Raw genomic sequence first — 13,291 nt, forward strand, 5'->3', positions numbered from 1 at the left:
AGGAAACATTAAGAAATGACTCTGAAGCTGTATACAGGGGCCGGATTGTGGCCAGCCTGAATGTCAAATAGAAGAGTTTGGTATTGATCTGGATGGAAGTCACTAAACAATTTTGGGGGAGAAGTTAATGACCAGATTTTCATTTTAGGATTCCATTAGCAACCCTGTGAACTGCATACTGAACTATGTGATTTCACAATATTCTATATAGTCCCACAAGCACCTGAGCACTCCATCAATGTAACTAAGTCAATCATGAGTTCTTATCACTATGTTACAAATCAAAAGGCTAGTTGTGGATGAACTGCGCAAATTACTTTGCCAACAAAAGACAGCTAGCCAGCCTGAGCCCTGATCCATAACCCAGCTTACAGAGTCAAAAACCCTCTTAATTTCCTTTCTGATAATCTTAAAGCAAGTGCAAATTTTTAAGTTTCCCAAAATTAGTTGTTTCAAAAAATAACACTAAATTCACCACTGAAGTTTTAAGTAAAGGTTTTCTAACGATTGAGTTTGCTGGATATACCTTTACTGCTCTTTACTGTCTTGTATTAATATCGGCAGAAGCAAAAAAGAAAGATGAACTCTGCTTCATTATTGTTGCAGTGCCCTTTGTAAAGATGAGAGTACGTGTGGCAAAGTGGCTGGGATGGGGGAAGGTGGAATATAATAAGCTACTCATAGACTAAATCGCTATGTAAATAAAATTGAAGTACAGCTATTAATAGCTTCTCATCCTTTTGTAATAGGACAGATTTTATAGCAAAGTCCTTAAAGTACTCTGAGGCATAGCATAGTCTGAGGGACCTTGGTCACAGACACAAAAAAGGAAAAAACTCTTGTTCTTTACAAAGTGCCTTTATTTCCTGATTACTTCCTTCCCCTATACTTGCCCGTAACACAAGAAAGCACAGATTCCTTTGTCATTCCTTCTTTGGCTTCCACAGCAGAACCATTGGCTCCACACATCAAAGGACTCTGTTCCCCACTGAACAAATGAAAAATAATGTGCCACAAACTCATGCTTTACCAAAGAATAGCAAACGTACAACTCTGTTTTACAGCCTGAAGGAACAAGGGACTTATACCAAACTAGTCAAGACAACATCTCTCTGCTCTAAGGTTTTATTCTCTAAGATGCCAGGCAACAAAGTAGACTGGAGAACTGGAAGGTACTCTAGTGTACCGTAGAAAAGTATAAAACTCATCTCCAAAGATCACCACTCCTCTCTTTATCTTTTTTACCAAAGCAGCAATGCTTATTTGAGGCTCCGCCTCTGGTTCCACTAGCAAACTAAGCAACAAACGCGTAGCCAATGCTATAAATAACCAAGTTTCAGACCTGTATTCATTTTTTGGCACTTAACGTTGGGACTTTCTCCTTTTGAGGATGATTCATCTATGTTTTCCACTCTCCTAAGCATCCCATCCCTACTCTTTAAGCCCACTGCCTTCTGGTTGTGGTAGGAGCTCTTTTGTAACTTAAGGTTTATTTCTCTTTCAACAGGTAACCTGAATTCTGTCTTCCCAAAATCCTGAAGATGTAGGTCATCTGTGGTTTAATTTCTGCTCCTTTTTGATCTTATGAATTTTATAAAGAATGTGTAGTGATGCTCAAGATTCTGGAGGCCATGATTATCCTTGACCTCTGCTTCAAGAAAAATAATTAAAGGAAAACTCAAGACTATGAAGAACACTTAGAATTTTAATAGGATTTAAAGAAAATGCACCTTATGTAATTGTAACTTTGTAAGCAAAGCTACGGAATAGAGTAAATTTAAGGAAACATCGCAAAAATAATTTAACAGACTTGTAGAATAGGATACCATATAAAATCATTGAACAGGAAAGGTTGGTTTAGATTTTAGACGGCCCAGAATAGTAGGCTGAAAGAAACTAAAATTTATTTTTTTTTTTGCAGTAAAAAATCTAAATGTGCTAAGGGGACAAGTTTTTTGTTTGCTTTATATTATAGTTTGTTTTAGTGAGGTAACTATAATTTATAGATAATCTTTGTGCCAGATGCAACTTACTAAATTACTGTATTTATTCCTTACCAAAATTAGTAAGATAAACAATTAAAATTTATTAGAGAGGTAAACAACTTAAATAAGGCCAGAACACTAGATTCATAATCTAAACCCAGATCTGTATGATTCTTAAACCCATGTGCTTTCCAACAATATCATACTGCCTTCCTAATTTAATAAGAATAAGGAATTAACAATCATAAGGGCAGATTGAAGCAAGAAGAATGATCTTGAGGTTGGTTAAAAGAACTAGAACAGTGTTTGTGGGCATGTCAATGTGTGAAAAGACATGAAATACATTTTAGCATTACAGTTAACTAGAAATTGAAGACGATACACGGTAACACTCAAGAAAACAAATTATAGAAAACAGACTATTTCACTGTTCATAAAATGTGTTTATAAAATGAATTATAGAAACACTCACTCCACTATTTATAAAATGTGTGACTTTGGGCAAGTTATCTCATAGTTTAAATGTCTTCATTTTTAAAATAAGACTGCCTACATCAAATTGGATGTCTTTTATATCTTTAAGTTAATACTTAATATTTGAATGGTATCTGGCACATAGTATCAATGAACACAAGCTATTTTTAATCAACAGCATCATCATCATTCATGTTTGGAAATAAAATAATACAAAAAAAGTCCAATTCTCCAAGTTTTAGGTAATTGGGAGGATAGAGGCACTCTAAAGGATATAGTAAAAAAACCTGAAGATAAAAACGCTTTGTGGGGAAAAAGAAGTAAATTCATTTTTGGAGGTGAAAAAATTATGCCTAAAAGGTCTGTGACTTTTCTAAGCACTTCTCCAGTTTATTTAGTTTCCATCTATGGGGAAGTTTTCCATATGTCTTATCTTCTCAGTAAACAGTGTGCTATTTCTCTTATTCGCTGACATGCTGATACTGACACTGAGCTGGTTTCCTCAATTTGCCACTAGTTCCCACCAATTGACTCAAAAGCACAAACCTTCTGAATTTTACATGTTTACTTCTGGGCAGGTATCTCCCTACAAAGTGTTAAATACAGCATTACCACTGACCAATTTCTACCAACTCTTGTCCAAAGTCACTTCGACATATACAGAGAATGTTTTTAATGATGAAATACTAATCAGTTATGCCATCAGTTTTTAAAGTTTCCACACACATCCTAAACTTTTTAATAATAGTATCCAATTATAATAATAAAAGAAAATGTGTTAACTTAATTAGATGTTAAATATATTTGTTTGGAAATAGTTAAACAGCTCAGAATTAAAGCCTTAATACATTAGGACAAGGATATGCATCCTTTCTGGGAAAAAGTTTACTTTTAGTTTCTGAAAGCAATGACTTTGAACAGAACGCAATACTGAAGGTTAATCAATCTTCAAGTTATATAACATACATTTCCCTAAAATTAAGAATTATAAAAATAACTGTTATAAAATTCTTCAACTTTGCCCTGGCTGGTGTGGCTCAGTGGACTGAGTGACAGGCTGCAAACCAAGGGGTCACTGGTTCAATTCCCAGTCAGACACATGCCTGGGTTGTGGGTTCAGTCCCCAGTTGGGGGAATACAAGAGACAACACACACATTGATGTTTCGCTCCCTCTCGTTCTCCCTTCCCCTCTCTCTAAAAATATATAAAATTTTTAAAAATTCTTCAACTTAAAAAGAAAAAATAATTATTCAACTTAAAACTTTCTCTTAAAATTTTTACAATTGAAATTTTTATATTTACTACATAAAAGAAGTAGAAACACTAGAAAATTATCTTTCAGAGGACAGACCATCAGTAAACATAACTAACCTAATTAAAGGATACTTACAGTGCATGTTTTTGCCTTCCTTCTCTTACAGATTGTATATAGTATACCAAATTATCAAAGAAAAGCTTCATCATATTCAGTTCTTTTTCTGCCCACCTGAACCAATTGAAAGAAAAAATAATTTTAAGCCATAGAGTAAGAAAATAAATCTATCATAGGGTGGAAAAAGTAAAAATCTCCAAATACAAAATATCTTAAATGTCAAAACTTACAAATTGTATTTATATTTGACTTGTGAAAAGATATAAAGCAACGTGCCTTAATTTTTATGAATTTAAAGTGTCAATTGTCTTTTTTTAATCTCAAAATACTCAATCCCTGTGAAGGAGATAAAATGTATGGCAGAGTGCTAATTATAAATGACTAACATAAATTTATTGGGTTGGCCAAAAAACTCATTTTTTTTTCCCCCGTAAGATGGCCCTAGTAGAACTTAGTTGTCTTGAACTTTATTGAAAACAACTTTGTTAGACTGTGTTGTGACAGCTGTCATATCAGCATGCATTTAAAAAAAAAAAAACCTTATCAAAAATTGGTGAATTTTTGTGTAGCCATTTTAATATTGAAGATGAAAGAAAATACGCAACATTTTCAGCATATTATGCTTTGTTTAAGCAAAGTAAAAATGCAACTGAAATGCAAAAAAAAGATTTGTGCAGTGTATGGAGAGGTGCTGTGACTGATCAAACGTGTCAAAAGTGGTCTGCAAAGTTTCCTGCTGGAGATTTTTTGTTGGACAGTGCACCACAGGTGAGGCAGACCAGTTGAAGTTGATAACGATCTAATCAAGATACTAACAGAGAACAATCAATGTTATACCACACAGGAGAAAGCCAAAATACTCAAAATGTCCAAGTCAATAAAGTTATTGGTTAAAATTAAAAATGAGTCTTTTATTTTATGGAAAAAAATATGGACTTTTTGACCAACCCAATATATTAAAATTAATATGTTACAGTCCATATAAGGGTGAACTGTGTGAACTGGTCATTATTTAGCAGAATTTAGCAGAGTGTCTGGCATACAGAACATATAGAATATAAACTTACTAAATCAGAATCTTTTACTGTCAGCATGTAATTTGCTTATTTTTTAATCATTTTTTTAAATCAAAGAAATATTCAGGTATTAAGTTCCAAAGTAATCTAGAAACATTCGAATGAAAAAATAGTGATAAGTACAATCAGAGGTCCCACAGTCCTTAACTTCCACAACTAACAATCTATCATACACATTACTTATTAGCAATATATCTAAATTTATAGATGTAAAAGGATTAATATTCCCAACTTCTAATGTAATTTACATTACATTACATTATAGCTATAGCTGTCTTTTCAATATAAGTTACTCTTGCCTTGTCAATCATTTAATGACAATCAAGTTGTAGAAACAAAATTAGTTCTAACACACTTGTTCCACGGATTTCGGCAAGTAACCGGACCTCTTGAAGTCTATTTTCTAGTTACATGAACATTTACTAAGAGGATAGGGATAACAACTTCCAATTTTAAAATATGGGCCATAAGAGTTTGCAATAATATGTACCAAATGTTGAGTGCTGCTGCACATAACAGACTCACAGCAAGTCAAAGTTTTGGTTATTATTGATGCCAACTAACCATAGTGAGTTCAGGGTTCTTTTAAGAGAACTGCTGGATAATATTTAGGATACCAGTCTCATGTTAGAAACTCTGTCATCTGTAATTAACTGAGCTTATTTACATTTAATTTGAAGAAGCTCAAAAGGTTTCAACTCAATATACTTAGGCTGAGATACTTGATAAGTATTAATAACTGAATATTCAGTTTGCCTCTCCTACAAGATTGTTACCCTTTCTTCCTCCTTAACATGAACTTCCTCAAATGGCCACAATATGTCACCAACTTCACCAAGTGAATCCCTTTCATACTATAGAATTTTGTAGTTCAGACATTTAAACACTATGGAAGTGTCAATGAAGTAGGACTTATGCTATTCTTGTACTTAAAAGATGCTGTTTTCCTCCATCCTTCTGTTTAGCATCTCAAGGAACTTCCTTATATTCATAAATAGTATGGTCACAAGAGTCATATTGTAATATTAACCAAAGAGCAACTTTCTAAGATGCTTTTAAAAGGATAGAGGCTCACAAAATTAAAGACCTCCTTTGAAAGAGTAAGTAAGCAAGGGTTAAAACTCAAAAGAATAGAACTACCAAGATTTTTTTAAACAGTATTCATTTTGAAAGCAAACGAGTACAAGTGCTCTTACCATCTCATCTTAGATTTGAGAAGATATTAGGTAAAAAGCCATCCAACTTGACTTCAAAAATGAATCCTTCAACAGGTCTAATTTTTCCTAAAATTTAAATGTCTCTGAAATATCTCCAAGTCTATTTTGAATAAACACATTCTTACAGGTTAATGAAGTGCTTGTGACAGCTCTCTCTAGAATATTATCAAAAACTGAATCAATTTCATGAAGTACTATCCTTGAAAGAATTCCTTAACATTCATTAATCATAATTTCTCTATAAAAGTAAAAGAGTTTTCATTGGTGTTCAGATTACCCTTAATGTCTAGAACTAATTTCTAGTAAAAGGAAAAATAAAAGACATTCCGGGCTGTTTATTTTAGTGTTGATCTTCAACCTAAAACTAGAGCATTAACTGCTAAAGTATTTTTCTCCAGCTAATAAAGAATACGAAAGTCAGATTTTCCTACTGATGGAGATATAATTTCCATGGGGCAAATTGGAAGATTTAGCACTCTAAGAAATCCAAAAACACATTTGAACCACACAAAAATCAAATTTTCCTGGTACAGAATAAAAGGCAGTAAGTTATTCAAAACTTGGATAACTATGATTTCTTTTTTTAAATCTTTAAAATAAATACATTTCTTTTATTTACTTACATTGTAATCCAATGTGTATCATAACTACTCCCAAACTGCTGAAAAGTACCAAACAGTTTTGGAAGAAGCCGAAGCGAAATTACTACCGATCTGAAACAGCAAAAACAGGTATTTATAGAATAAGATAATTTTAACTACTACCAGTAATTCTGGCTTTTTACAGAAATTCAATTATCTAAAATCTTAAATGAAAAAGAATTTAATGAAAGTTACATATATATTTCTTACAAAAACATTAAAATTTTTTCTTCTGAAGTATACATTTATTTTATACATTGGTGCAAGAAACCAAATTTTAAAATTACAATCTAAGACTTTTAAAATAAAATACACTATAAATATCAGAGTATAAAAGCAACTGAAGAGCATTTAAAGATAAAACTTTCTTCATGAAAGTGTATGTTCTTTAACAAGTCACGGGGACTTCTGAGAATTTAATCCAGGAAAATAGGAAGCAGAAGCTTAGGTAAATTACCTAGAACGGTTTCTTAAAGTTTAATGTGCACTTGATGCACCTGAGGGAATTTTGTTAAAATGCAAATTATGATTCAGTGGGTCTAAGGTAGGTTCAGAAATTTTGCATTTATAACAAGATCACCAGTGATAAACTGCTGGTTTGTGGACCACATTCTGAAAAGCAATAATGTAGAGAACTTTTTTTTTTAACTACATAAATTGTGACTTTCGCTCTAATTCTCATTTAATATGATCTGCTTCCAAATTGAGAACCACAGCGTTAGAAGCCACGTTAATAATGAAAGCACACAATATACACGAAGTATAAGGAGCAAAACAGGGGTAGGAAACCCTCACACCAAGTAAATCTATGCCTTAGTTCTGAAAGGAAGAAGTATACAGAAGATGTTGACATACAAATCCCAGAAGTCTTAGCAGACAAGAAGGTTGGCTGCAGGAGTCTTGAAAGAAGGACAAACTAATGAGATACTTAATTTCTTTTTTTAAAGCTCAGGAGTCAATATAGCTTCTTGAAAGAATTTTTTAAAAGAGCAAAGTTGGCACCCTAACAACTAGTCTGATGTACAAGTAAGACTCCCAAATGTCTACTCTTTGAGAAGACTACAAGGGATATCAAAATATGGAGCTGAGTGGAAGGAAAACTGTGGTGAATAATGAGTAGCAAAATTTAGAGAGAAAAAAAAACTTCGTATTTATGAATGAAATCCAAAGTACTTAAATTGGACTACAAAGCTCTGTGTGATATGTCCTGTTCCTCCTATCAGTCTAACAATTCCCTTCAAATCACACAAGCACATTCCTGACTCAGGGCCTCTGCTATTGCCTCGATTTGAAGATGCTCTTTACCTAAACATCTACCTACAGGACTCCTTATCTCTCACTTTATTCATGTTTCCTCAACTGTCAACAGAAAAGACAACCATGACAACTGTATATTAAATAACACCCTTCATCATCATCTGAAGAATATTCCTTTATTTAATGTGTCTACCATTAATTTGTGTTTAACGAGCAAAGACTGTCTTATTAAAAACCTCCACTTCCACATGCACACTGAATATATATTTACTTAAATAATGATGTCACGACTGACATTCTGAGCCAAATAATTCTTTGTTGTACAGGGGCCTATCCTCTGGATGGAGGGATGTTTAGTAGCAACCCTAGCCTGTAACAGCACCTTCAATCCTACTCATTACAGTAACATTCAAAAGTATCTCCAGACATTTGATAATCATCCCCATTGAAAACCACTGGTTTATCAGGAAACCCAGACTAGTAATGATTAAAATATATTCAAACCTAATTTTTTTCAATTTGCAATGAACTTCAGTATGTTCAGCTGGTATATACTGTATATGTTATATATGTCATAGGCTGAAAAATGTCACATATATCTAATGTATTTTACAGTTAAGACTAGCATGATATAGCAACCTGCTGACGAGTAAAGTTTGAGGGCCAAACGAACTCCAACATAATAGCTATGTTTACTAGCTATTCAAAAAAGTCACTAAGTAACTGACTAGCATACAGGGATTGCCTCAAACAAATGTGAAATATTTCATCTTCAAGTAATTTGGGGGTGTACAAATTCAAGCTTAATAAAAAACCCAGAATGACAATTTTCATTTTAGACACAGACTTGTCCTTTTGTCCCTTTTAAGTTTACTTATAAGAGAAATATATGCTCATAATGGAAAAAATGGAAAGCAGAAAAGCCTAAAGAAAAAAGAAACTAACTCAATCCTACAAGAAAATAACCATTTTACAGTCTCACATACTGCTTGAGATCTTTTTAACAGATTGGCCTATGAGTATATGCCTATGTCATTATATAATCTTTGAAAACAGGACTTTAACAGGCTACATGATATTTCATCTTTCATACAGGTTTTTTTTTAATTAAAGTACAACATCCATGCAAAAACATATGTAAATCCTAGTGACAATTCAAAATATTAGGAAGTGAACATACCTGTGCAACCAAAACATCAAGAAATAAATCATTACCAGCATATCAGAAGCTTTCATTGTGCTCCTTTCCAGTCACTAACAACCCAAGAATAACTATTATCCTGACTACTAAGTATCATAGTTTTCCTATTTTTAAACATTATAAAATTATAGTAAAGAGATAAATCTGGCTTCTTTCATTCAACATTATGTTTGTGAGATTCATCCATTCATCTGCAGTTGTAGTTTATTCATTGTTATGCCACTTAACAAAATTTCATTTTCCTTCCTATTCTTTTTTTTAGCATTTGGAGAGTTGCACGAAGAATATTTACTTATTTTAAATATTGCTGCCATGAACATTTTTGAATGTGTCTTTTGTTAACTATATGGAAGAGTTGCTTAGGGCACACAATTAGTAGTGGAATTGCTGGATCACAGAAAATGCAGATGTACAGATGAAGAATATAAAATTTATAAAATCACTTTAAAAACTGTTCAGTGGTTTCACAAAGACTTTTAAAAGACAATATTTTTTAATGAACTGCTACAACACCTATGTAAATGATGAAATATCATCAGCCATTAAAAGCATTCCTTTTAAACCATATATGGCAAATGAGGGAACTCATCCAATAAGAGAGGTCTATTAGTGATTTCTCTTAACTGGATGAACAAGCAATTTTCTATTGTGATTGTCCAAATTATAGCCCTTTAAAGGCCAAAAGTGGAAAATATTGTATATACATTTTCTAATTAGGTAAAAAATAAATTTTTTTGAAGCACTTAAACATTTAGTATAATTAAACATATCAGTCTTGGGGAGAGTTAAGCTGAAAAATTATATTTATACAAATAACATATTCAATTATAACTGAATTCACTATTCCAGAAAATGAAACATTATCAAAGCAGTATAAGACAAAGAAAACCCGAAATTAGACAAGAGAACAGAACAAAAAAAAACAAACAAAAAAAATCAAGAAACTTGTGGTAATCATTTGAGCTCCGATAAGAAGACTATAAATATATGGCAAAATTCAAACAGAGAGAAACTAACCTAATTCTTTATACACTACAGAAGACAAGACACAAATGATCCACCCAAATGAAAGAACAATGCCATTATCAAAATGTTTTATTTAGCTCAAGTTTACTTCACTTATTTAGCTTCCTTTACATGTAATATGACACACTTAAAGAACATTTAACTGCAACTTGAACAGAGTAATCACCACTATGTTCCCAGAGTCAAGAAGAGTATAACTATTTTTACTATTCCTTTGTTTCTCTTGGAGGGGTTCTAATCAAGAGAAGGAAGGAAAAAAGGAAGGAAGGAAAAAAGGAAGGAAGGAAGGAAGGAAGGAAGGAAGGAAGGAAGGAAGGAAGGAAGGAAGGAAGGAAGGCAGGAAGAAAAAAAGCAAGACTGGGTGATAAAATATGAACTCTGTGAAGAAAGTCTTTAAACCTAATATGAAAACCCCAACAACTAAAAAATAGGTTGATAATGGCATATTAACTGCTATGAATTCACCACACCTCATCAATAATACACAAAATTAACTTTACTACATCAAAATGTTTTAATTTCCTATTTACCTGTTGTTCCCTAAATTTTCAAGGCAACCTTCAATGAATCTCATTCGAATCTGTCTATCCGTAAACCAACATACTAAGGAACAGAGAAGTTTCTCTGCTTCATTTATTAATCCTTCAGAAAGATTAACCTACAAAAAAAAAAAAAACCATAAAGTTACAGTTTATCCTGATTGCATTTTGCTGTAATTGTGCAGTCTTTTGGTTTTATTAAATAACTTACTGCATCATCATCTTGGACTATATCCCATAACAAAGTGTTTCCTTTCTTGCAAACGTTATCCAAATTAATGTCTGTCACAGCATTACTGTTGAATTGATGTTTATGAACTGCAGGTCCTGAGGGGGCAAAATATAACACACTATAGAGGTACACAGCTGACTAAAATTTTGAAGTGAATTATAGCATTCATAAAATTAACAAATCAAAAGTATAACGATAAATATCTTTTTACATAAGAAAATAAAAACATAAGATTAGCACAATAGCTGCTTTATGTATGGCAAAAAATAGCACTGTTTAAATCTGGTAAGACTAAAATGAGTTTTCTTTTCATAGTCTCTTCACTGTTTCTTTTTTTCATATAAAATCAATCTTATTTTTTACATTTTTTATTGTTTTCCAGTTACAGTTGTCCAGTTTTTCCCCCATTCCTCTCCTCTGCTCCACCCTCTCACCCTTGCTCCCACAGTCAATTTCCACTTTGTTACAGTCCATGTCCATGGGTCCTTTATACTTGTTCCTTGACAAGACCTCTTCACCATTTCTACTTATGGTTATTTAATGTTTTTCACTTGTCAAGAGAACTGTACATAAATACTTTAAACCCAAATTAAGCATAATGAAGACAACTTGTGTGAAATAATTCTATAGCCAAGGGACATTCCTCTAACTGACCTTCTGTATAACTGTCCTATATTCCTACATTTAAAAAGTTTTTCAATTAGAATGAAGATGATTTGCCCAAAACTTCAAATTCAAGATTCCATTATAATAATTCAGACTGAGTTACCGGCTAATTAATTCTCACTAGTTCTGTTATACTAGGCAATAAGCTCTTGTTTTTGTCTTTTAAACAGCTTTAGCATGAGATTTCCCAGTTGGATTGTACATACACTGATTTCATTTAAATGAAAATTGTGCAACCATCCCTAAAACACAACACATTCACCACCTAAAACATTCCCTTATACCTAATTACAATTAATCCCTGGTCCCCATAAATTAGCCTTTTCTAGAAATTTCATGTAAATGGAATCATAGAGTATGTATAGTTTTATATCTAACTTTGTTCACTTGGCAAAGTGTTTATTGACGTTTGTCCATGAAGCACATTATCAGTAGTGTGTTCCTTTATATTACAGAATAATATTTCATATGTGGAAATAGTGCATTTTGTTTACACATTCATCAGTTAATGAACACTTGGACAGTTTCCAGTTTGGGGCTAATAGGAGTAATTCAGCCATAAACATCTGTGTAACAAGTCTTTATATGGATATATGTCTTCCTTCCTCTTGGGTAAATGCTTAGGAGTGGAGTTAATGGGTCCAAAGGTAAAGTGTACATTTAACAGAAAGAAACTGTCATACTTTTCAAACATGGCTGTGCCATTTTACATTCCCACCAGCAGTGTATTAAAAGTACAAGTTGCTGCTCCTCCACATGCTTCCCAACATTCTTTGATCACTCTTTTTCGTTTTAGTCATTCCAATAGGTATGTAGTAGAATCTCCCTGTGATTTTTATTTGCATTTTCCTAATACCTAATGATCATCTGCTTATTAGTCATTTATGCATCTTTGGTGAAATAAAGCATTCCCCACTTTTTAATTAAGTTTTCTTACTACTAAGTTGTACAAGTTCTTTTGTATTCTGGATACAAACCTCTCATTAAAGATATTTCTCCTACTCTGTGGCTTGACTGTTTGGCTTATTTTGTTTGTATTTACTTTTAAAAATTAATTTTATTAAAATATAATGTAAATACATGAGATACAAAACATTTCTATCACCCCAAAAAGTTCCCTTATGATCTTTTACAGTCAGTCCCCACTACCAAATCTCAGGTAGTCACTGAATAATCTCAACCACTATAAACAACTTTTGAATACGGTAGAAATGCATATAAATTATACAGCATGTACTCTTCTAACTTCATTTGCTTAAAATGCTTTTTGATATTCATCCATTATGTTGCACTCTATCAGTAGTTCTTTCCTTTTTATTGAAGAGTACTATTCTGCTATGTAAACATACCACAATTTGTTTATCGACTAGTTAATTCTAGTTGAGGCTCTAATGAATGAAGCAGTTATGAACATTTAGGTGCACATATTTTTGTGAATATATTTTCATTTCTCTTGGGTAAATACCTAGAACAGGAATTGCTAAGTCATATGGTAGGCACATGTTCATGTTTAACTTTCTAAGAAACTGATAAAACAGTTCCCAAACTAGCTATACTATTTTATACTCCTCAACAGCAATACATGAGAGTTCTAGTTGCTCTAC

At 32.6% G+C, this 13,291-nt stretch overlaps 1 protein-coding gene across 1 annotated transcript in view; it reads right to left on the reverse strand.

Moving 5' to 3' along the window:
- Positions 1–13,291, reverse strand: part of USP34 (ubiquitin specific peptidase 34) — a 233,373-nt gene that overhangs the window by 126,553 nt on the left and 93,529 nt on the right. The window contains exons 17-20 of the mRNA XM_090281354.1: positions 11,001–11,116; positions 10,781–10,908; positions 6,749–6,838; positions 3,851–3,946 (exon numbers count right to left, since the gene is read on the reverse strand). Coding sequence (XP_090137480.1) covers positions 3,851–3,946; positions 6,749–6,838; positions 10,781–10,908; positions 11,001–11,116 — 430 coding nt within the window. The remainder of the gene's footprint in view (positions 1–3,850; positions 3,947–6,748; positions 6,839–10,780; positions 10,909–11,000; positions 11,117–13,291) is intronic.

This window comes from Furipterus horrens, unplaced genomic scaffold, assembly GCF_987537825.1.
Source record: "Furipterus horrens unplaced genomic scaffold, mFurHor1.1.pri manual_scaffold_6, whole genome shotgun sequence".
NCBI classification, from domain to species: domain Eukaryota; kingdom Metazoa; phylum Chordata; class Mammalia; order Chiroptera; family Furipteridae; genus Furipterus; species Furipterus horrens.